The 16,494-nt window shown below is 45.7% G+C and overlaps 1 protein-coding gene across 1 annotated transcript in view; it reads right to left on the bottom strand.

The window, feature by feature from the left end:
- The window catches only part of PCSK6 (proprotein convertase subtilisin/kexin type 6), a 195,625-nt gene that overhangs the window by 82,367 nt on the left and 96,764 nt on the right, over nucleotides 1-16,494 (bottom strand). Inside the window, exons 7-9 of the mRNA XM_077124015.1 lie at nucleotides 10,295-10,467; nucleotides 4,861-5,073; nucleotides 1,807-1,907 (exon numbers count right to left, since the gene is read on the bottom strand). Coding sequence (XP_076980130.1) covers nucleotides 1,807-1,907; nucleotides 4,861-5,073; nucleotides 10,295-10,467 — 487 coding nt within the window. The remainder of the gene's footprint in view (nucleotides 1-1,806; nucleotides 1,908-4,860; nucleotides 5,074-10,294; nucleotides 10,468-16,494) is intronic.

Here is a 16,494-nt window from a genome sequence, read left to right as displayed (position 1 = left end):
CATCACTCACTGTCCACAGACACCCCCCACCCACACAACACCCCTGGGAGTCTCTACATTCAGAACTCTGGCTTTGCCCTGCTTCCTTCTACACGGTGGGGAAAGATCTAGAACACAATATTGCACAGGCAGTGACAGGTGATGCTGCTGAGACACCTTAGCCAATTTCAATCTCCAAAATTGGGCCTTCAGGTTCTTTGGCCTTCATTTGTGCCTTTAACCAATTCTTTCAGAATAAAATGCTCTGTTTTAAATGAGGCTTGCTTGATTTGCCCCCTGCAGATTTCTGAGGAAGAGCTAACAAGGAGGAAGATGACTGCCAGTCTTCAGGGCCCCACAAGGCCAAGTTTAATCAAACAATCTGGCACTAAAAAGGGTTTGTTTTCTATTTAGTTCTAAGTAACAAATCTCCTTGCAGGTTTCCAATGAGGAATGGAAGAAAATAAAGAACAAAGAATAGTGAAGTGAATGCAACTTTCTATGCAATTATTTAGAATTTTTTAAAAAAGCCTCAGAATAAAGAAGCTAACCTTTTGGCCTACAAATTGAAACAAGTTAGCTATTTCTTTGCTAAGTTGGTAACATTTGAGTTTCATGCTCTTTTGTCTTACCACAACGCAACATGCAAAATTACATCATTATAATGATTTAAGCATCTTGAATATTCTTTGTGAATCATTTAAAATCTCATCTATAATAAATGGTTACTGCAAATGGTCAGTTGTAATATCTAAACTAGACCTTGCTTTTGACCCCCGGACTGCATGTGCAATTACTGTCTTTTCTTTCTGACCTCTCCATAAACTAACAACTTCAGAGTTCTTACTTCGCTTAGATAAACCAAACATCATTTTCTGGGCAATTTACAAGCTAAAGTTCATAAAGGGAAGCGGCAGCAGCCTAAAATGGGGGTCTCATATGTAATGTGGATGGCAGGTAGCAGGCTTGTGGTTCCACCTGCCCACATTCCATGGTCCTACTTAAGGAAGGACATTGTAACCCCTTAAAACATCAAAGGAACCAAAACCACAATGAGATACTTCACATTTACTAGGATGGCTATTATTTAAAAAATGGAAAATAACAACTGTTGGAGAGACTGTGGGAAAATCGGAATACTTGTACACTGTTGGTGGGAATGCAAAATGGTGTAGTCACTACAGAAAACAGTTTGGTAATTCCTCAGAAAGTTAAATGTAGAATTACCATATCATCTGCCAATCCCCACTTCTAGACATATATTCAAAGAATTGAAACCAGGAGACCAAACAGATTACTTGTACACCAATGTTCATAGCAGCATTATTCACAACTGCCAAACGGTGGAAGCAACCCCGGGGTCCACTCACGTAAGAATGAATAAAGAAAAATGGGGTACATACCCACAATGGACTATCATTCAGCTGTAAAAAGGAATGAAGTCCTGATACATGCGATAACATGGATAAATCTTGAAGACAATAAATTGAGTGAAAGAAGCCAGAGACACAAAAGGAAAAATATTGTATGATTCCACTTATATGAAATATCCAGAATAAGCAAATTCATAGAGCCAGAAAGGACATTAGAGGTTACCAGGGGCTGGTGGAAAGGGGGATCAGGGGGATTAACAGCAGAGTTGCTGTTTGGGATGATGAAAAAGTCTCGGTAATAGATGGTGGTGGTGATGATGGCATAACATTGTGAATGTACTGTCACTGAAGAGCATGCTCACAAATGGTTAAAATGGAAAATTTTGTGACATATATATGTTAACACAATAATATGTTCATTAAGTAAAAGAAGGGAAGGAAAGTGGGAACTTACTTTGCTTCTAATGCCAAAGCAATGATGCCCGCCACCATGGGAGCTGAGACGGAGGTCCCGGTGTGGCCATCCGTGCAGCGCTGGCGCAGATCCGTGGTGACCTGGGCGAGAGGGTGGGAGAGAGGTGAGTTCGAGAGGTCAGAGGTGGCTCAAGATGCTGCCACTGGGCAGAGGTGATCCCACATCCAAGGTACACAAACGTGTCTTAACCACCAACGGTCTCAGGAATGTCTAGTGCTTCTTGCCAAATCCCTTGACCACATTTGTGGAATGTGGACCCACCAGCTTGTAGGAAGAGGATTATTAGAGAGGTGAGAACAAGGAGAGAAGGCAGAGGAGAGATCAGCACTTGGAAGCCACGTGCCGTGAACTCTGATAAGGGACAAGCATGTGTCATCCACGCAGCACAAATGCATGGTGAGAAACAAAAGTAAAAACATAATGAAACAAAGGCCCGACCCCCTTCCTCCATCTCTTTGGGTCTCCTGAAACGTGCTCCCACTCACCACCGCCCCAGAAGTCTCGGTGTGTAAGACCACCTGCCCAGGCCTTCAGGATAGTAGCAATCCCACAAGTCACCCCAGGGGCCAGGGGGTCCAGAAGGAAGTCCCCACTTTTGGCCAGGTCACTGATTGGGCTGTCCGCCAGGATGTTCTTCTCAGAGGGTGGATAGGGATGTTGCCAAGCATAAAGCTGCATTCTGCCAAGGAAACACTTCTCGCCTAGAGCCTCCAGAAAACAACACAGCCCAGCCGACACCTTGATTTTGGCCTGTGACCCTCTTAGCAGAGACCCCGCTGAGCCTGTCACACTCCTGACCTACAGAACTTGAGATAACACGTTTGTGCTGCCATCAGTCACTAAGTTTGTGGTAATATATTTGCATATCCTTTAGAAGAAATGTCCCTGGTGTTGACAATCCAGGTCCTCTTCCAAAGAGAATGTCCTCCTTTCTCATGTTTCAGCTGGGTCAACTGTTGCCAAGTGCAGGGGATCTAGCCTGGGTCCCCCGTTCATGGGGATACTGGTCCAGGAGTATCAGCAGAGACCAGCCTTCTTCTCTTCCCTTTCCATTTGGCAGAGCCAAGGCATCTCGGTGTGGGGGAGCAGTCAAGGGCAAAGGAAAAGGGACCAGGATGTCACCTCTCTGACCATGGGATCATTGTCTGCCTAGGCACAACTGATATGTCCCTCATAGGACTTTTGGGAGGATGACAGGGCAGGACTGTGCTCAGTCGATAGTGGCCTGAGTTGGGAAAAGCAGGTGGCTGGGCATGAGGTCTGTGTGATTCCTGTGCAGGCTCTCCAGCCCCATAGGGGCCTCCCCAAGGAGGGGAGCGCTGGGCCATGGCTGGCATCCCAGTGCCACACCTGGAACATGACTCACCCAGGGAAGAAACTAGCGGCAACCGGTGACCCAGGGAGCAAACACGCCCTCCTCTTTGGGTGAGAGAGCTTGCTTGTGGTTTGATTCATTTTACCGGGAGCCATGTTCTCCACACTGGGCATTCCCTCATTTCAAGCTGGTGCTCAGTGGCATTCAACTGGACAGAAAGGAACTGAGAGCACAGAGAAAGCCCAGTTTGATTTCCCCAGAGACCCACCCGCACTCCTAAGACTGGGCCGCTCCGACTATCCCGATCAATTGCTTATCCGCTTGCCAGGCATCTGAGAAGATTCAGGGCAAATACTTCACTCTAGTTGAGTTGGACCAGATGCTATCCAACCCATCAGAGGAGAGTGCCAGGAGAGCAACTAGCAACGACTTCCCCCACCAACCACTTCTTACTCACACATTACTGTTTAGAGAAAAGAATTAAGAATACAATCAGAATTAAAGCATTTTGCAGCTGAGGGCCCTACATGCGTGCACATGCACACACACTGCAGTGCTTAATTAAGCAAATAAAGCTGCAAGTGCTGCTCCCAGGTTGAGAAACACCGTCCTCCCAGCCCACAGGTCACAGTACAAAGTGTCCAATAACGCAAGCTCTGACTTGCCCCCATTCAGCCAGCAGGCCTTTGTCAGGTTTCGGCATAAGCGTCTGGTAAGACTCCAGCAAGCCCATGTTCAAATGAGCTGGGTTTCTAAACGAACAGGACAACATTCAGAATTTCAGCTGCTCATTCCTGAGGAGTGTGCTCCAATAGAAAAGACAACTAATAACTTAAATTACTACCTTAGTAAACCAGCCCGGGCTGCTGCCAGGCTGGGGTGGGGTTATCTTGGCTGCCTTTTTGGGGGGCACATGGCAAAGCAGAGAACAGGAAACCTGTGTGCTCCCATAGCAAAACACAAAAATAAATTTGGAAATCATTTCCGAAGATGTGGCTAAGCAGCGGGAGAAATGAAAAGATGCTAGTGAGTTTGAAAATTAAACCATGACTAGTTGAATCCATGGTCTCGTTTTTAAAATATCTAAAAACCCACTTAATGACTGTGCATTTTAATTCTGCATTAAATTGGATTTGAAACCTTCCTCGCCTCTTTTTTTTTTTTTAAAGAGGAACATACGTAGGGGAGGGAAAAAGAGCATTAACTTCCACCCTATGCTAACATGGTTACTTTTTAAAAAATAGATTAGATGCACATTAATTTAAATGAGCGCAATGGACAGACTTAAAAGTATTCAGGGAGAATGCTTTTGTGGGAAAGGGATGCCTAGAAGAACACCTGGGTTTCTAAGATGTCTCAGTATAAAACCAACATTTTCTCTTACTCCATTTACGTGTTGAAACTGAACTGGTCAATAGAATGGCAAGTGATGTGACCATCGAAGCAGACATCACGATGAGAAAGGGTTCCACTCTGAAATGACACTTTTAAATCCTTGAAGCCATAGGAGGTCCTAGTGGTTTTAACTGGGAGGAGGGTTGCCAAGGAGCTGGGGTTTACCCTGAGGTCCCGCTAGCTCACTGTCGGGTGAGGTTGGGACCCAGGTCCCAGGTGCACTGCCTCAGTCTCACCCATCTTCTGCTCAGGGGAAAAGGAAGTGATCTCCAAAAGGCTGAGCTCGTGTACCCTCAATGCTCCAACCTGCCAAGAGAACTCACAATTTTCCGTTCGTAAAAGGCCCCGCTGCTGTAGGTGGTGGTCAAGGTGGACGGGCACTCCTCCAGGTACCAGGGCTTGTATCCGTTCTCGGTAGTGCTGCTGACGGAGATGGTGTAAATGCTGTTGGTGTAGCCGTCGCACGAGCAGTAGTCCCCCTCTCTCCCGCCGTTCCCCGAGGCCCAGACGAAGATGGAGCCCAGGCCATCACGGCCCTGAAGGGTGAGAAGAACGAGGCATCAGCCACAGCAGCCGGGGCCCCTTGAGCCTGGCCTCACGGGAGGTTCTCAACCCAACATAATGGCCTGCAATAAAAAAGACCAAGCTGTGCCGCAAGTAAGACTGAAATTAGAGACGATGGTGGCATATTTACATCACGTTGAGTTTTCTCAACTTGAGGAGCTGGTCCTGCGGGGAGAGAAGGAATTTATCCTGAACACAGCGTGGAAAAAGCACCTGTCTTAGAAAAGGGAGTGAGTTTTGCAAATAGGGATGGGGCAGTGGACTCTGAGCAAGGGCTGAACAGGCACTGAGGGTCCCGTTCTGGAATGGCCGCGGCTGCCCAGGTGAGAGCTCCCTAGGCTCTCTGTCGTGGGCAAGTGTTGGCGATGTCAGACCATCAACGCCAGCGAATGTGCACTTGGAATGGTTTCAGTTTTCAAGAACGAGCATGTGGAAGCAAGTCTTTTAAAGAGAGGAGGGGTATGGGGCAGATTCCTGCAAGTTGGTTGTATTTCATACCCACAGGATCAATGATCTCTGACCCAGCTGAGTGGTCCTTCCAACCACAGACACCAGTTTAAGAGAAACAAATCCAAGAGAGAACAAACTAATTTAATCCAAATGGTTGCACCTGTTGGTCATGCATGGACCAGCTTCCATAGAGTGGCGCCCACACCAGGGTCACAGGAAACTGGGCACACCGGCCTGGTGACTTCCAGCTTCCTTACAAAGGATCTTCTCCCTTCCAAACCACATGGCAGGAAGTTGATACTTACACCCAATATTTGGCCAATGTAAAGGTCACTTTCAACAAAATTCTGCAAACCCTGTAGAGCCAAATTGAATCCCTACCGCTGACTGGAAGCATTAAAATCACCCTCAGAAAGTTCCAGCCCAACATTTGTTGTGCAGGCAGGCCTGCTCTATAGGCCCTTTATAGACACTCTGTTTTGTAGACCAAGGGAGCTTGTGGTTCCCTGGCCTTTCTGTGCCAATTTTTCATAATCTTTTCTTGCGTTTCCTCCAGTCCCCACCTGAGGCAGTCAACAAGGCCCACAGAAAGGGTGCTTGAGCATGCCTGGCCCCTCCTACCTCACTGCAGCTGTCCTCTAATCTCAATGGTGTCACTGTCTGGCCGGAAGAACTCAGTTTCAAGGCCACTCACTTTTAGCAAAAGACTAACCTTCTTGAAGAAAGGTGCAAAGTACTAAGGAAATAGGTGTGTCCAGGCACATCACAATCAGTAAAAGAGATTAACCAGAAGCTAGTTTAAAGCAACTAAAATCCAATTAAAAAAATATTTAACCCACAACACCTAGCTTCAGTCCATGTGAAAATCACCTCAGAGTATCACCTTGACTTCCCACCCTATCCCAAATTATTTATAAAATGGTGTCATTTTGCAACTTGGAACATATCACCTCCTTGCTCCAGCAGACTGGGGAATGTCCTAAAAATGTACTTTTTGAACTTGAATGTCCCAATGAATATCACCTGGAGATCTTGTTAAAATGCAGATGCTGGTTCTGTGGGTCCGAGATGACACTAGCACTGCTGCTTCTGGACCTTACTTTGAGTAACAAGAGCCTAGAATGCTGATGGTCTGAGTGTTTCTCCCCTTACACTGTGCATTTACTACTAGACCCACTAGTCCTCGCAGGTGTCCAGGCATCAAAAAGCCTCTTTCCCTGTTTAAAACCTGCAGCAGGAACATGGGAATTAGGGGATGGAAACATGTAGCTCCTCCAAGGTGGTAAGCAAATTTTTAATTGTCCTTGAGGATCACATTTTCCCTTCCCAGGATTCCCACATTTCTGGAAGTCACAGGTCGAAGAGTAGTAGGGCATTTTGATCCTACTCGTGAATGTGCATATCTTGTCAGTAAAGCCACAACTTCAACCCTACCAAGACTTATTTCAGTATCTTGCCTTTTGTGGTGGTTTGGAGGTACATACCTCAGAAAAACATGTTCTTAGACTTGTGGGTGTGAACTCTTGTAAATGGGACCTTTGATGAGGTTACTTCAGATAAGGTGTGGCCCAGCTGAGTCAGGATGGGTCTTCATCCTGTTACCAAAGGCCTTATAGGGAAAGTAACAGAGAGAGAGAGAGAGAGAGACAGACAGACAGACAGAGAGCAACAGAGGGAGCAACCAGAAGCTGGAAGTCAATGGGGCCTGGAAGAGAAGGGAGAAGCCAGGAGAAGCCGCCATGTGCACTGCCATGTGACAGAGGGAGGCAGGCCGAGGACCGAGGCTCACCAGCAGCCAGCCTCTGAACCTTACAGCCTCTGAGAGAAGGCATCACTTTGCTAATGCTTGGATTTTGGACTTCTCCTCACCTCAAAACCATGAGCCAATAAATACCTGCTGTCAAAGCCAACCTACTGCATGGCAATTGCTTTAGCAATAAGGAAACTAAAACACCTGGGAAGTGGAGCGTCTTCCCATGAGATCAGAAGCACCATTACTGCGTGCCGTCAAGACAAGGCCAACGTTTTGAGCTGTGTTTTGACCTGCAGTGATGTTAAATCTCCCGTTCTGAAGGACAAACCATGTGAGGTGGAAGTCTTCACCAGGACCAACATTACCTAGATCTTTTATGCCATCCAGGCTTTTAAAAGTCTCCTACCACCTCAGCACCATCATCTCCCAAAGGGTGAAGTTGGATTTTATGGCAAAACACCTCAGCTGACAAATGGGACAGTGAGGAGGAAAAACAGATGGGGGATGTGATTCAGTTTGAGATCATCAAATTTGTAGGAGGATTTTCAGTGACAGGTTTGGACAGCTGCGATGAAAGGCTCCCTGTGCGACATATTTTACTTCAGAATGACTAAAAAAAAAAAAAGAAAAAATTAAATGACCTCAATATTTCAAGAAACTGTGACAAGAATGACAGGGGAACCACATGGTCCCCTCTGAAATGTCCCACTCCTCCGACAGCTTGATAAAGGGGATGTTGCTTGGAATCCAGAATGCAAAATTCCCTTTTTACGGCTACAAACTTTCTCAAATCCTTTACAGTTTCTGTTGACACAAGTCAACAGGAAGTAGAGAATCAAAATGATCATTTGAATAGTGCAAACCAATGTCCCCAACCAAACCAACCATGAGACCCCACTCCCTCAGAAATAGGATACCCTGTCCTGAAACCTCACATCTTTAGAAATTAGCTCACGGGCCTGATACACATTTAAAATGAAAACCATTCAGGGCGGGCCGCGGTGGCTCAGCGGGCAAGAGTGCTTGCCTGCCGTGCCGGAGGACCCCGGTTCGATTCCCGGCCCCAGCCCATGTAAAGAACAAACGGACAAACAAAATATAATAAAACAAGAAAATGTTTGAAAATGTTTCCCTTTCTTCCTCCCTTCCTTCCTTCTATCCTTCCTTCCTTCTCTGTCTTTCCTTCCCTTCCTCCCTTTCTCTTAAAAAAAAAAATAAAAAAAAATAAAATAAAATAAAATAAAATGAAAACCATTCAAAGCAATAATTCCATAAAGAAAATGCAATCTGTAAACTACCTACCATTAAATGAAGCTTCATTAGTCACCAAGAGGGCACACCAAGTGACCTGGGGGTGCAAGGGTTGTGTATGGGGAAGTCTTGACTTATGGATTTGGGAAGCTCCTTGTGAGTGGCAGCTACCTTGGCCATCCCTGCAGCCCAGCTCTCTTTCCCTGGCCCAGCACCAGCTCATCTCAGGGGCTTCACTGTCCTGAGTGCAGCAACCTTAGTGTTTTCCTGGAGTGATGGGGATGACAGGAAGCTGTGATGTGCCCCAAGCATGAGCACAACACAGAAGGCTGTGGAAGGGTCTCTGTGTGTCTCTGTCTCCCTTCTTCTTTCACTCTAATTCTCAGAAGTATGCATGTTCTTGGGCAGTGTCTGGGTCAGTCCTAGAGGGACGCAAGAATGTACACCCCCATTCTGAGTCACCAGTTTCTCAGGCATGTCACCAGTTTCTCAGGCAGTCGTGCCCAGAGTGGTTGGCAGTGAGGACCGTGGGGGTGGAAGACGCTTGCTGCCGTGTCATCCTTCTGGAGCAACCCCACATTCACGGGAGAAGGCTCACCCCAGTCATTCTCGGCTATACCTGGTCACACCTGGTCACACCTGGTCAAAACCTGGTCATGAGTGGAGGATGGGCTTTGAGGCCACAAGCCCAGGAAACGTAAGCAAATGGGAGAAAAATCCTGGGTGTTCAGAAGAGAGGAGGCCAAGGAAGAGGGGCATCCCAAGATATAAGACTCAGTCCCTCATATCCAGAAATCAGTAGACAGTGACCAAACTCAATATATGCAGAAATAGCATTAAATCATATTACTTAGAAAAAAGAAATTGTGAAAAGAGTTTTTAATGGCTCCCCAGGACTGGGGGTTGGGCAGAGTGGGGACAAAGAAATGCTTCTTCAACACAACCTTCCTGGTACTATTTGATTTCATCAACCACATTTTAATTGATGGGTATGGATTACAATAAGATAAGAACTTTAATTAAGTCGGCTTGAGTTTCCACACACACACACACCCCCCCATCCCACACGAGAGGAGTCAGAGGTGAATATGCTGGTTCTGGGAGGCCTAGGTGCCCTGCTGGAACCCCCACTGGCACCCAGGGCCACCGGTGACCCTGACCACAGCTCTGGGGGCCCACCCCGAGAAGCCACCCTTGCCTCTGTATCTGCCTTGCCAACCCACTTTTAAGAACTTGTGCAGCTTAGAGCCACTCTCACCTCCACCAGCCTGTCTAATCCACCAGGATCCAGAATGGATGATCACCTGTCCATCTGTCCACCTGGCTCAGCTTCCCCTTTGGCCTGTCCAAAGGGAACCAGTTTCTCAGATGCTTGCTCTGTTTAGTCTATGCTGAGGGTACACCCAAGGAACTCGAAATATGCCAAGCTGAGCTCTGGAAGGGAGGGCATCTAAAACCTGATTCCTGCTGTGGTGGGGGCGCTAGGTTAGAGAGCCTCCCAATGGCCTCAGAAAGTCCCATGGCTGGGTGTGCCTGTGGGCAGGGGGCCGACTCCCAAAACAATCTTTCCTAGGGCTGGCCGGACCACTGGCTGGAGCAGCTAGCCTGGAAGTAGGTGAGGCGGTTCCACTTCGAGCTGGCACCGGACCCTACCTTCACCTGGCCCTGGCATGGCAGGACCCTCCTACTCTTCCCCACCCCCGGCCCCTGCTTCCACTGCAGCCCTGGGTTACTCACACCTTTTTAATGCCATATTCGAAAGCCTGCTTCGCCAGTCGGCCCGGCCCGTCCACCGTCCTCCCGTCGTCGTCCGGCCCCCAGCTCGCGCTGTAAATGTCGATGTAGTTGGGTCTGATGCCCAGCGACTTGGCCTCGACCACGTCTGTGACGTCGCCGTCCAACATGCGGACGCCTGAAAGCGCAAGGGGAGGGAGGCTCAGAGAGAAGCAAGGCCAAGAACTCAGGCCAAGAATGGGGCCCCAGAGGGATTTTGGAAGCCCTTCTCCTCTCTTGTGAAAGACCTAAAATGACGCCTTGGGCCACACCATCAAGTGTTTCTATTGTGCAAAAACCACAAAGGGAACTTCAAAATTGTGGGATTTAAATGTTCCCTGGGTGCCATTACGTCACACTGGTAATTAAAAAAAAAAAAAAAAAAATCAGCGTTACTATAATAGAACTCCAGGATCTTTTTCAATTTTCCCAGCTGCTAACAGTTTAGATGGATTTCTCTTCCTTTTCTTACTCCATGCCTGTTTCATAATGATAATGAACCAAACAAGGAGCTTTTACTCTGGAAACTACAAGCCCGCACTCTTCCCCTTAGAGAGGGTGCTGTGGGTCCTGGGCTTCCTTTGTCTCTCACTTCCCTCTGTCTTCAGGTTCCACGTACCCAGGAGGAGTCTGTAGGGTCCAGGCCTGGTGAGGACTTTTTCAAGAACACCCCAAAAGAGGGGGTGAGTAGCTCCCACATGCCGTCCTCCAACACCTGCCTCACAGCCCTCTGTCTCTCCCTGTCCCATGCCTAGTATTTGCCACAATTACAGATGACACTCTCTGCCCAGCTGGTGTGGTCCCCCTTGCCCCCCAAGTGCCACACCCAAGGAGGGATTCTCAATGATGGTCAGCAGCAGCTGGGAAGCAGGGCGGGTGACAGCTCATGCTTTCTGTGTACCAGTAGATATGACAAATTGGACTTCTCTGAGACCCCTTCCTGGGTCAGAACTCCTTAGAGGGTGGTTCAGCCTCTACAGACACCTCTCAGAGGTCCCCAGGAAGCCCTTCACACACCGAGCACAGCTACTTCTATGCGATGGCCAAGGTCTTTCACCAAAGACAACTGTAAATTCTAGAGCTATTTATGACTCAGTGAAGAAAGTCTCAATTGTGAGAATAATATATGCTCTTTGCAGAAGTTTGGAAAATAAAGAAACAACCAGGGATAATATTTTGGTTATTTCCTTCTAGTATTTTTCTTTGCCTGCAGCATATAATTGCTTCCCCAAACCTTGTTTTCCTTGAGCTTTAAACAGCATTTCCCCGTGTCCTTAAAGACTCTTCCCAGATGTGACTATTCATGGTTGCAAATGGTAGGGAGGAACTGCACTTTATTTTACAAAATCAAACATGCATGAGGCCTGATACATCCTTCATCTCCACCCTACCTGCAACTCCAGCCCAGGCAGCACCTCCTCTTGGGGCGGGGGGTGGGGAACAACCTCACCAAGCAGAAGTCCTCCCCCTCCCCCAGACTGGACGGGGCCTATTTATTTTAACTCTAAGAGTCTATATCAAACTGTAGTAGGTACTCAAAAACAGGAACTTTGAGGATAATTGATATTTTGGTTTAAAAAACAAAACAGTGACTTTTCCCTGAGGTTAAAAGAGACCTGTAGAGTTCAAGCAGGAAGAGAGGGGAAATCCACCCCAGGACTCAGGGACAAAAACTTTATGTGAATTAAAATCCCATTGTCCATTCAATTTCAACAAGAATTGTGTAGATTCTCTGCTGTCACTGTGATAGTCGGTGAGCAGAGCTCCCTAATACATAAATCTCAATTTTTGTAGTCCTTTAATCTCCTGCCCAGTAACATATGGATTGTAAACAAATAATTAAGTCCTCTTTATAATTTGCCAGGGTGAGAAACATCCTACCTAAAGAAAACCTGCAGAGAATTTGAAGATGTCTCTATAGTAAATTCATTCATTCTGCATATTCATTTTATCCAGTTTTGAAAGTTCGTTTCCCTAAGGTTTTCCCTTAACATTTGCCCTGAAGTTCCCCAGTTATGAGTCAACAGAATAGAATACAAGAGTCATTGGCAGCCAGGCAGGATAGTGGGTGGTAAGGGGAGGGAAGGCCACATGAGGGTACAGTTCTTGGCCCCCCACTTAGGTGTAACACCAGGCATAACTGGCAACTCTTGTACCCAAAGCCTGGGGAGTGTACTCAAAGTCAATTGTCAAGAAACTTACAGCAAAAACAAGGGCATGGCTGAGGTCTGGGGGGCATCAGGAGTTCAACAACACTGCCAAGGGCCATTTGGGAGCATCACCCCAATGGGCATGGCAGTGATTGAGGATGAGGTCAGCATCATTGGAAGAACTATTTTCTATAGCTTGAAAGCCTTACAAACAAGCAGCAGGAATCAATTCAACTTCAGCACCACATATTCTCACTTTGGTTCTCTGTTTCCCTTCTTCTTTTTGACTACCTTAGCTACCTGGCCAGGGGAAGGACCTGGGAGGGCACCATGATCCAGGCACCAAGAGGGCAACCACAAGGTTGACTTTGGTAAATGCCTGGAGGTCAGCTCTCCAAGCAGATGCCCTGCAGAGTGGGGCTCGCACACATGTGCCTTGGACAAAGCAGGACGGAGTCAAGTCATGCCACAGGTGAGAGTCAAGGGCAATCTACTGCCACATGACTCTGGCCCAGCCACCGTGCCTCGCTAACCTCAGCTTTCTGTAAATGGCAATGATGAAAGCTATTGCACCGACCTCATGAGGGTGCCAGTCAGGTTTAATAAGGGCCTGGCACACAGTTAAGTATGGTGGCATCCCATCAGACCCTGATGAGCCTCAATTTCCCCATCTATAAAAATGGGCATAACAATACCTACTTCGTTTGTTTTTATAACATATTTTTAATAATAAATGTCTGCCTTTGTTAGAGTTGATTCTCATTATTCTATAAGTCATAGAGAAAGGTGAATTAGTGAATACTGAACCACTGCTTCTAGGGGAAACAGAGGGTTAGGTTTGTGTGAGCTTCTGGTCACAACATTTTCATCAACTGAATAATACATAACTTTGTTTTGTGTGTGTTTCTGCTTAAATATGCCTTATTTAATATGTATTGATTCATCAACATTGAGCTCAAGGCCGATAGCACTCAGGCCTGAAAGAAGGTCATCTAACAAAAGTATTTTCTCCATAAGGCACATCTCAGCCTTCTTGTGCTTAAGAACACTAGACAGCACTTCAGCGCCACCAAGAAAAAGCACATAGATGCAAAAGCTTGGCACTGACTATACTGTGAACAGTTCATTCATTTACAAAATGGGAGTTGAAATGAGAAGGCAGCACATCACCGTGTTTGACCCCAGCTGGGAAAGTGTGCATCGGGTGACTCAAAGTTTTCACCCCTACTAATGTGCCAGGCTGTGAAAGCACTCCAAGTATTGATTTTGAGGTCACAGATACATTTTAGCAAGTAGATGCATTTACAAACAGAATCTGCAAATAATAAAAAAAATCAACTATATTTTAAAAATTATACTACTTGATACATATAAAATATCGTATGTCAGATATATCCTAGTTACAAAGCCTAATAAAATAATGGAAACCCATGAATACTCCACCCAATACAAAAATGAGAAGGTGAGTGGCTCTGGCCTCTCTTGCAGAGAAAGCTGCTCAGAATTTTGGATTATTCATTCCATTGTCTTTTAAAAACTATCATTCCATTACAACTGCATATACACTTAAATAATATATTGTTTAGTCTTGCTTGTGCTGGGAATGAATCTTTTTTTGGCTATATGTCATAAATAGCTTCTCCCAGTTGATGGTTTGTCTTCTCACTTTATGATGTCTTTTGATAAAGAGAGATTGTTAATTTTAATAGCATAAGAGTTAATTTCCCTTTGAAGATCAAAGAGGGCCAAATCTTTTCCAGGTGTGCTGGCATCTATTGTGGGGTTCATCTCTCCCTGTTATAGGCAGGGCTGAACCACCTCTAGCCACCATCCACATGGGCTGCTCCATCAGCTTGCTGGGATTTCCTCCTCTTTGTGTTCTGGATGGAAAGGAGGAGTTGGGATGGCCCAGAAGGAATGCTTTCCACAGTCTCTGGTTGCTGGGTCCAGGGATGCCATCTCCATTGCTGTGTCAGGCACATGGGGTCCCTGTGCTCAGTCGTGACACCCCAGGAGAAGGGTCACCTCCTGTGCAGGAGGTTGGTGGTGTGGTGTGGCAAAGGTAACAGCAGCTCATAGTGAGGGAAGTGGTTCAGAGCTAGTTGGGTGGAAATTGTGGCTCTACATGACTTTGGACCAGGATCTTCATCTCTCTAAATCCCTGCTTTCTATAACTGCTCTGGTCACTGAGCAGATTAATGAGAAAATATACTGAGGTCCTGGCACTGGTTGCTGCCAAGAGCTGCAGCTCTTATACCCAGAGATTTGGTAACAGGATCTCCAGAGCAGGAGACCTGCTTGGCCTCTGATTTCCTATCAGTGAATTCAACCTGCCATTCTATGACTTCTCCGTACAAGTTCTGTGTGTTGAAATGCTAATTTCTGAACAAGAAGAATGAGAAGCCAGAACACATCTACAAATATATAAAAACATATGATTAACACAATTTCCAACACCTCTCATAATCTTCATCTTGGGAGAGTGACTGATGTGTGGGAAAGCCTCATTTATTTACATTTTACTGAAGTATCTATTTTCCCCAATACTGACAAGTTGCCAACAAAGAGAAAGTAAATATTTTTGGTAGAAACCTGCTGTCCCAATATTAACTTTAAATGTGAATGGCTTTCTGGAAATGCCAAACAGAAGAAAAACAGTAATCATTTCTCTAATGAAAAGAGAAAGTCCCATTTGCTATAAATTGTCGGGTACAAAAATAATTCAGACAGATCATCTGATGGCAAAGTAACTCCCAGTTGCTACCTTGCTCATGGATTGCTTTTCAGTGTGCTGGGTTCAGAGCTGACTGGTAGCATAATAAATACGCTTGGTTGGTCAGACAGTTGTACTCTATGGATGAATTTTGGGCTCAAAGGTGGAGCTGCATTAAGTAGAAGTCAGTGCTTTGTTGTAATTGACCACCTTGTGTTCAGACGAACGACTGAATGCTATGAGGGCTCAATCCCCTAATAGACAATTCTGGTTATGCGCAGAAGCTCCATCCAGTAAAGAATAAAACAGACTGCCTTCCTTTAAATGCTAAATTCATACCTGTGAAATTGCCTAAACCTAATAATATTTTAAATGCCCTGGGAGAACTGGCTGAAATGAATGATTTTACAAGTCTCTTGGGAAAGTTAAAATGAAGCAAAATAAAGACTTTTTTTTCCACAGGATGACCTTCTCTTCCCTTGCTTCTAATTTATATTGAAACTTTTCAAATAATGGACTTGTATAAGGCAAGGCTAACCTATCAACATGCAGTCTACCCTACAAAGCAACACAAGACATAGCATTTCTCCTTAAAACTTTGTGAGAAAGTTCAATATTAAAAGGCAATAGGAAGATATACACACACACAAATGCAAACACACACACATACGTGCACACACATATGCATGCATATCACACACACGGACATAAGAAGGCAGCTATCCTGCCCAGGCTGTACCATCTAGAGGAAGGTAGGGAGTGGGACACACCGGTTCCATTTTTGTTTACTGAGAAGTAATGCATTCTGCCTCCAGCAAATGAATAGCAATGCAAGAGCAATGAACAGCAGCAAGTAAAATTAGATGGTAGCTTTCTGAGTGTGATAAATAGGCCTCCCCAACAAATTTTGCTCATTAATCCTGAGTTTATTTTAGTAAATCCACAGAGAACTGTGTTTTGGTGTTTTTATTTTGTTTCGTATTTCTCCAACAAAACTATAGTACATTTTGTCCTACAGGCAGCCAGTCTGGGCCAACGGAAGTTTCAATGACTGTTTAGAAATGCTACAAGTTAAAAGTTTTCTGTCAATTCTTATTATCACCTAAGACAAAAACAGGGCCCTCAAATCTCTGCATGTGTCCACACATGATAACTTTGTCTTATTAATCCTGGGGAGATGTGGTTTGCCACATTGTTAGGCACATCTACATTCATCATTGTTGCCTAAAGTGCCCTGGAGACAAGTGGCTGATCTCATGTGAAGTCTCTCCTGACATGATGCTCTTCACCAGATCTTCTGATG

The sequence above is a fragment of the Tamandua tetradactyla genome, chromosome 12, assembly GCF_023851605.1.
Source record: "Tamandua tetradactyla isolate mTamTet1 chromosome 12, mTamTet1.pri, whole genome shotgun sequence".
Lineage (NCBI taxonomy): Eukaryota > Metazoa > Chordata > Mammalia > Pilosa > Myrmecophagidae > Tamandua > Tamandua tetradactyla.
Note: the sequence above shows the minus strand (reverse complement) of the source record. Positions and strands in the feature narration are given on the sequence as shown.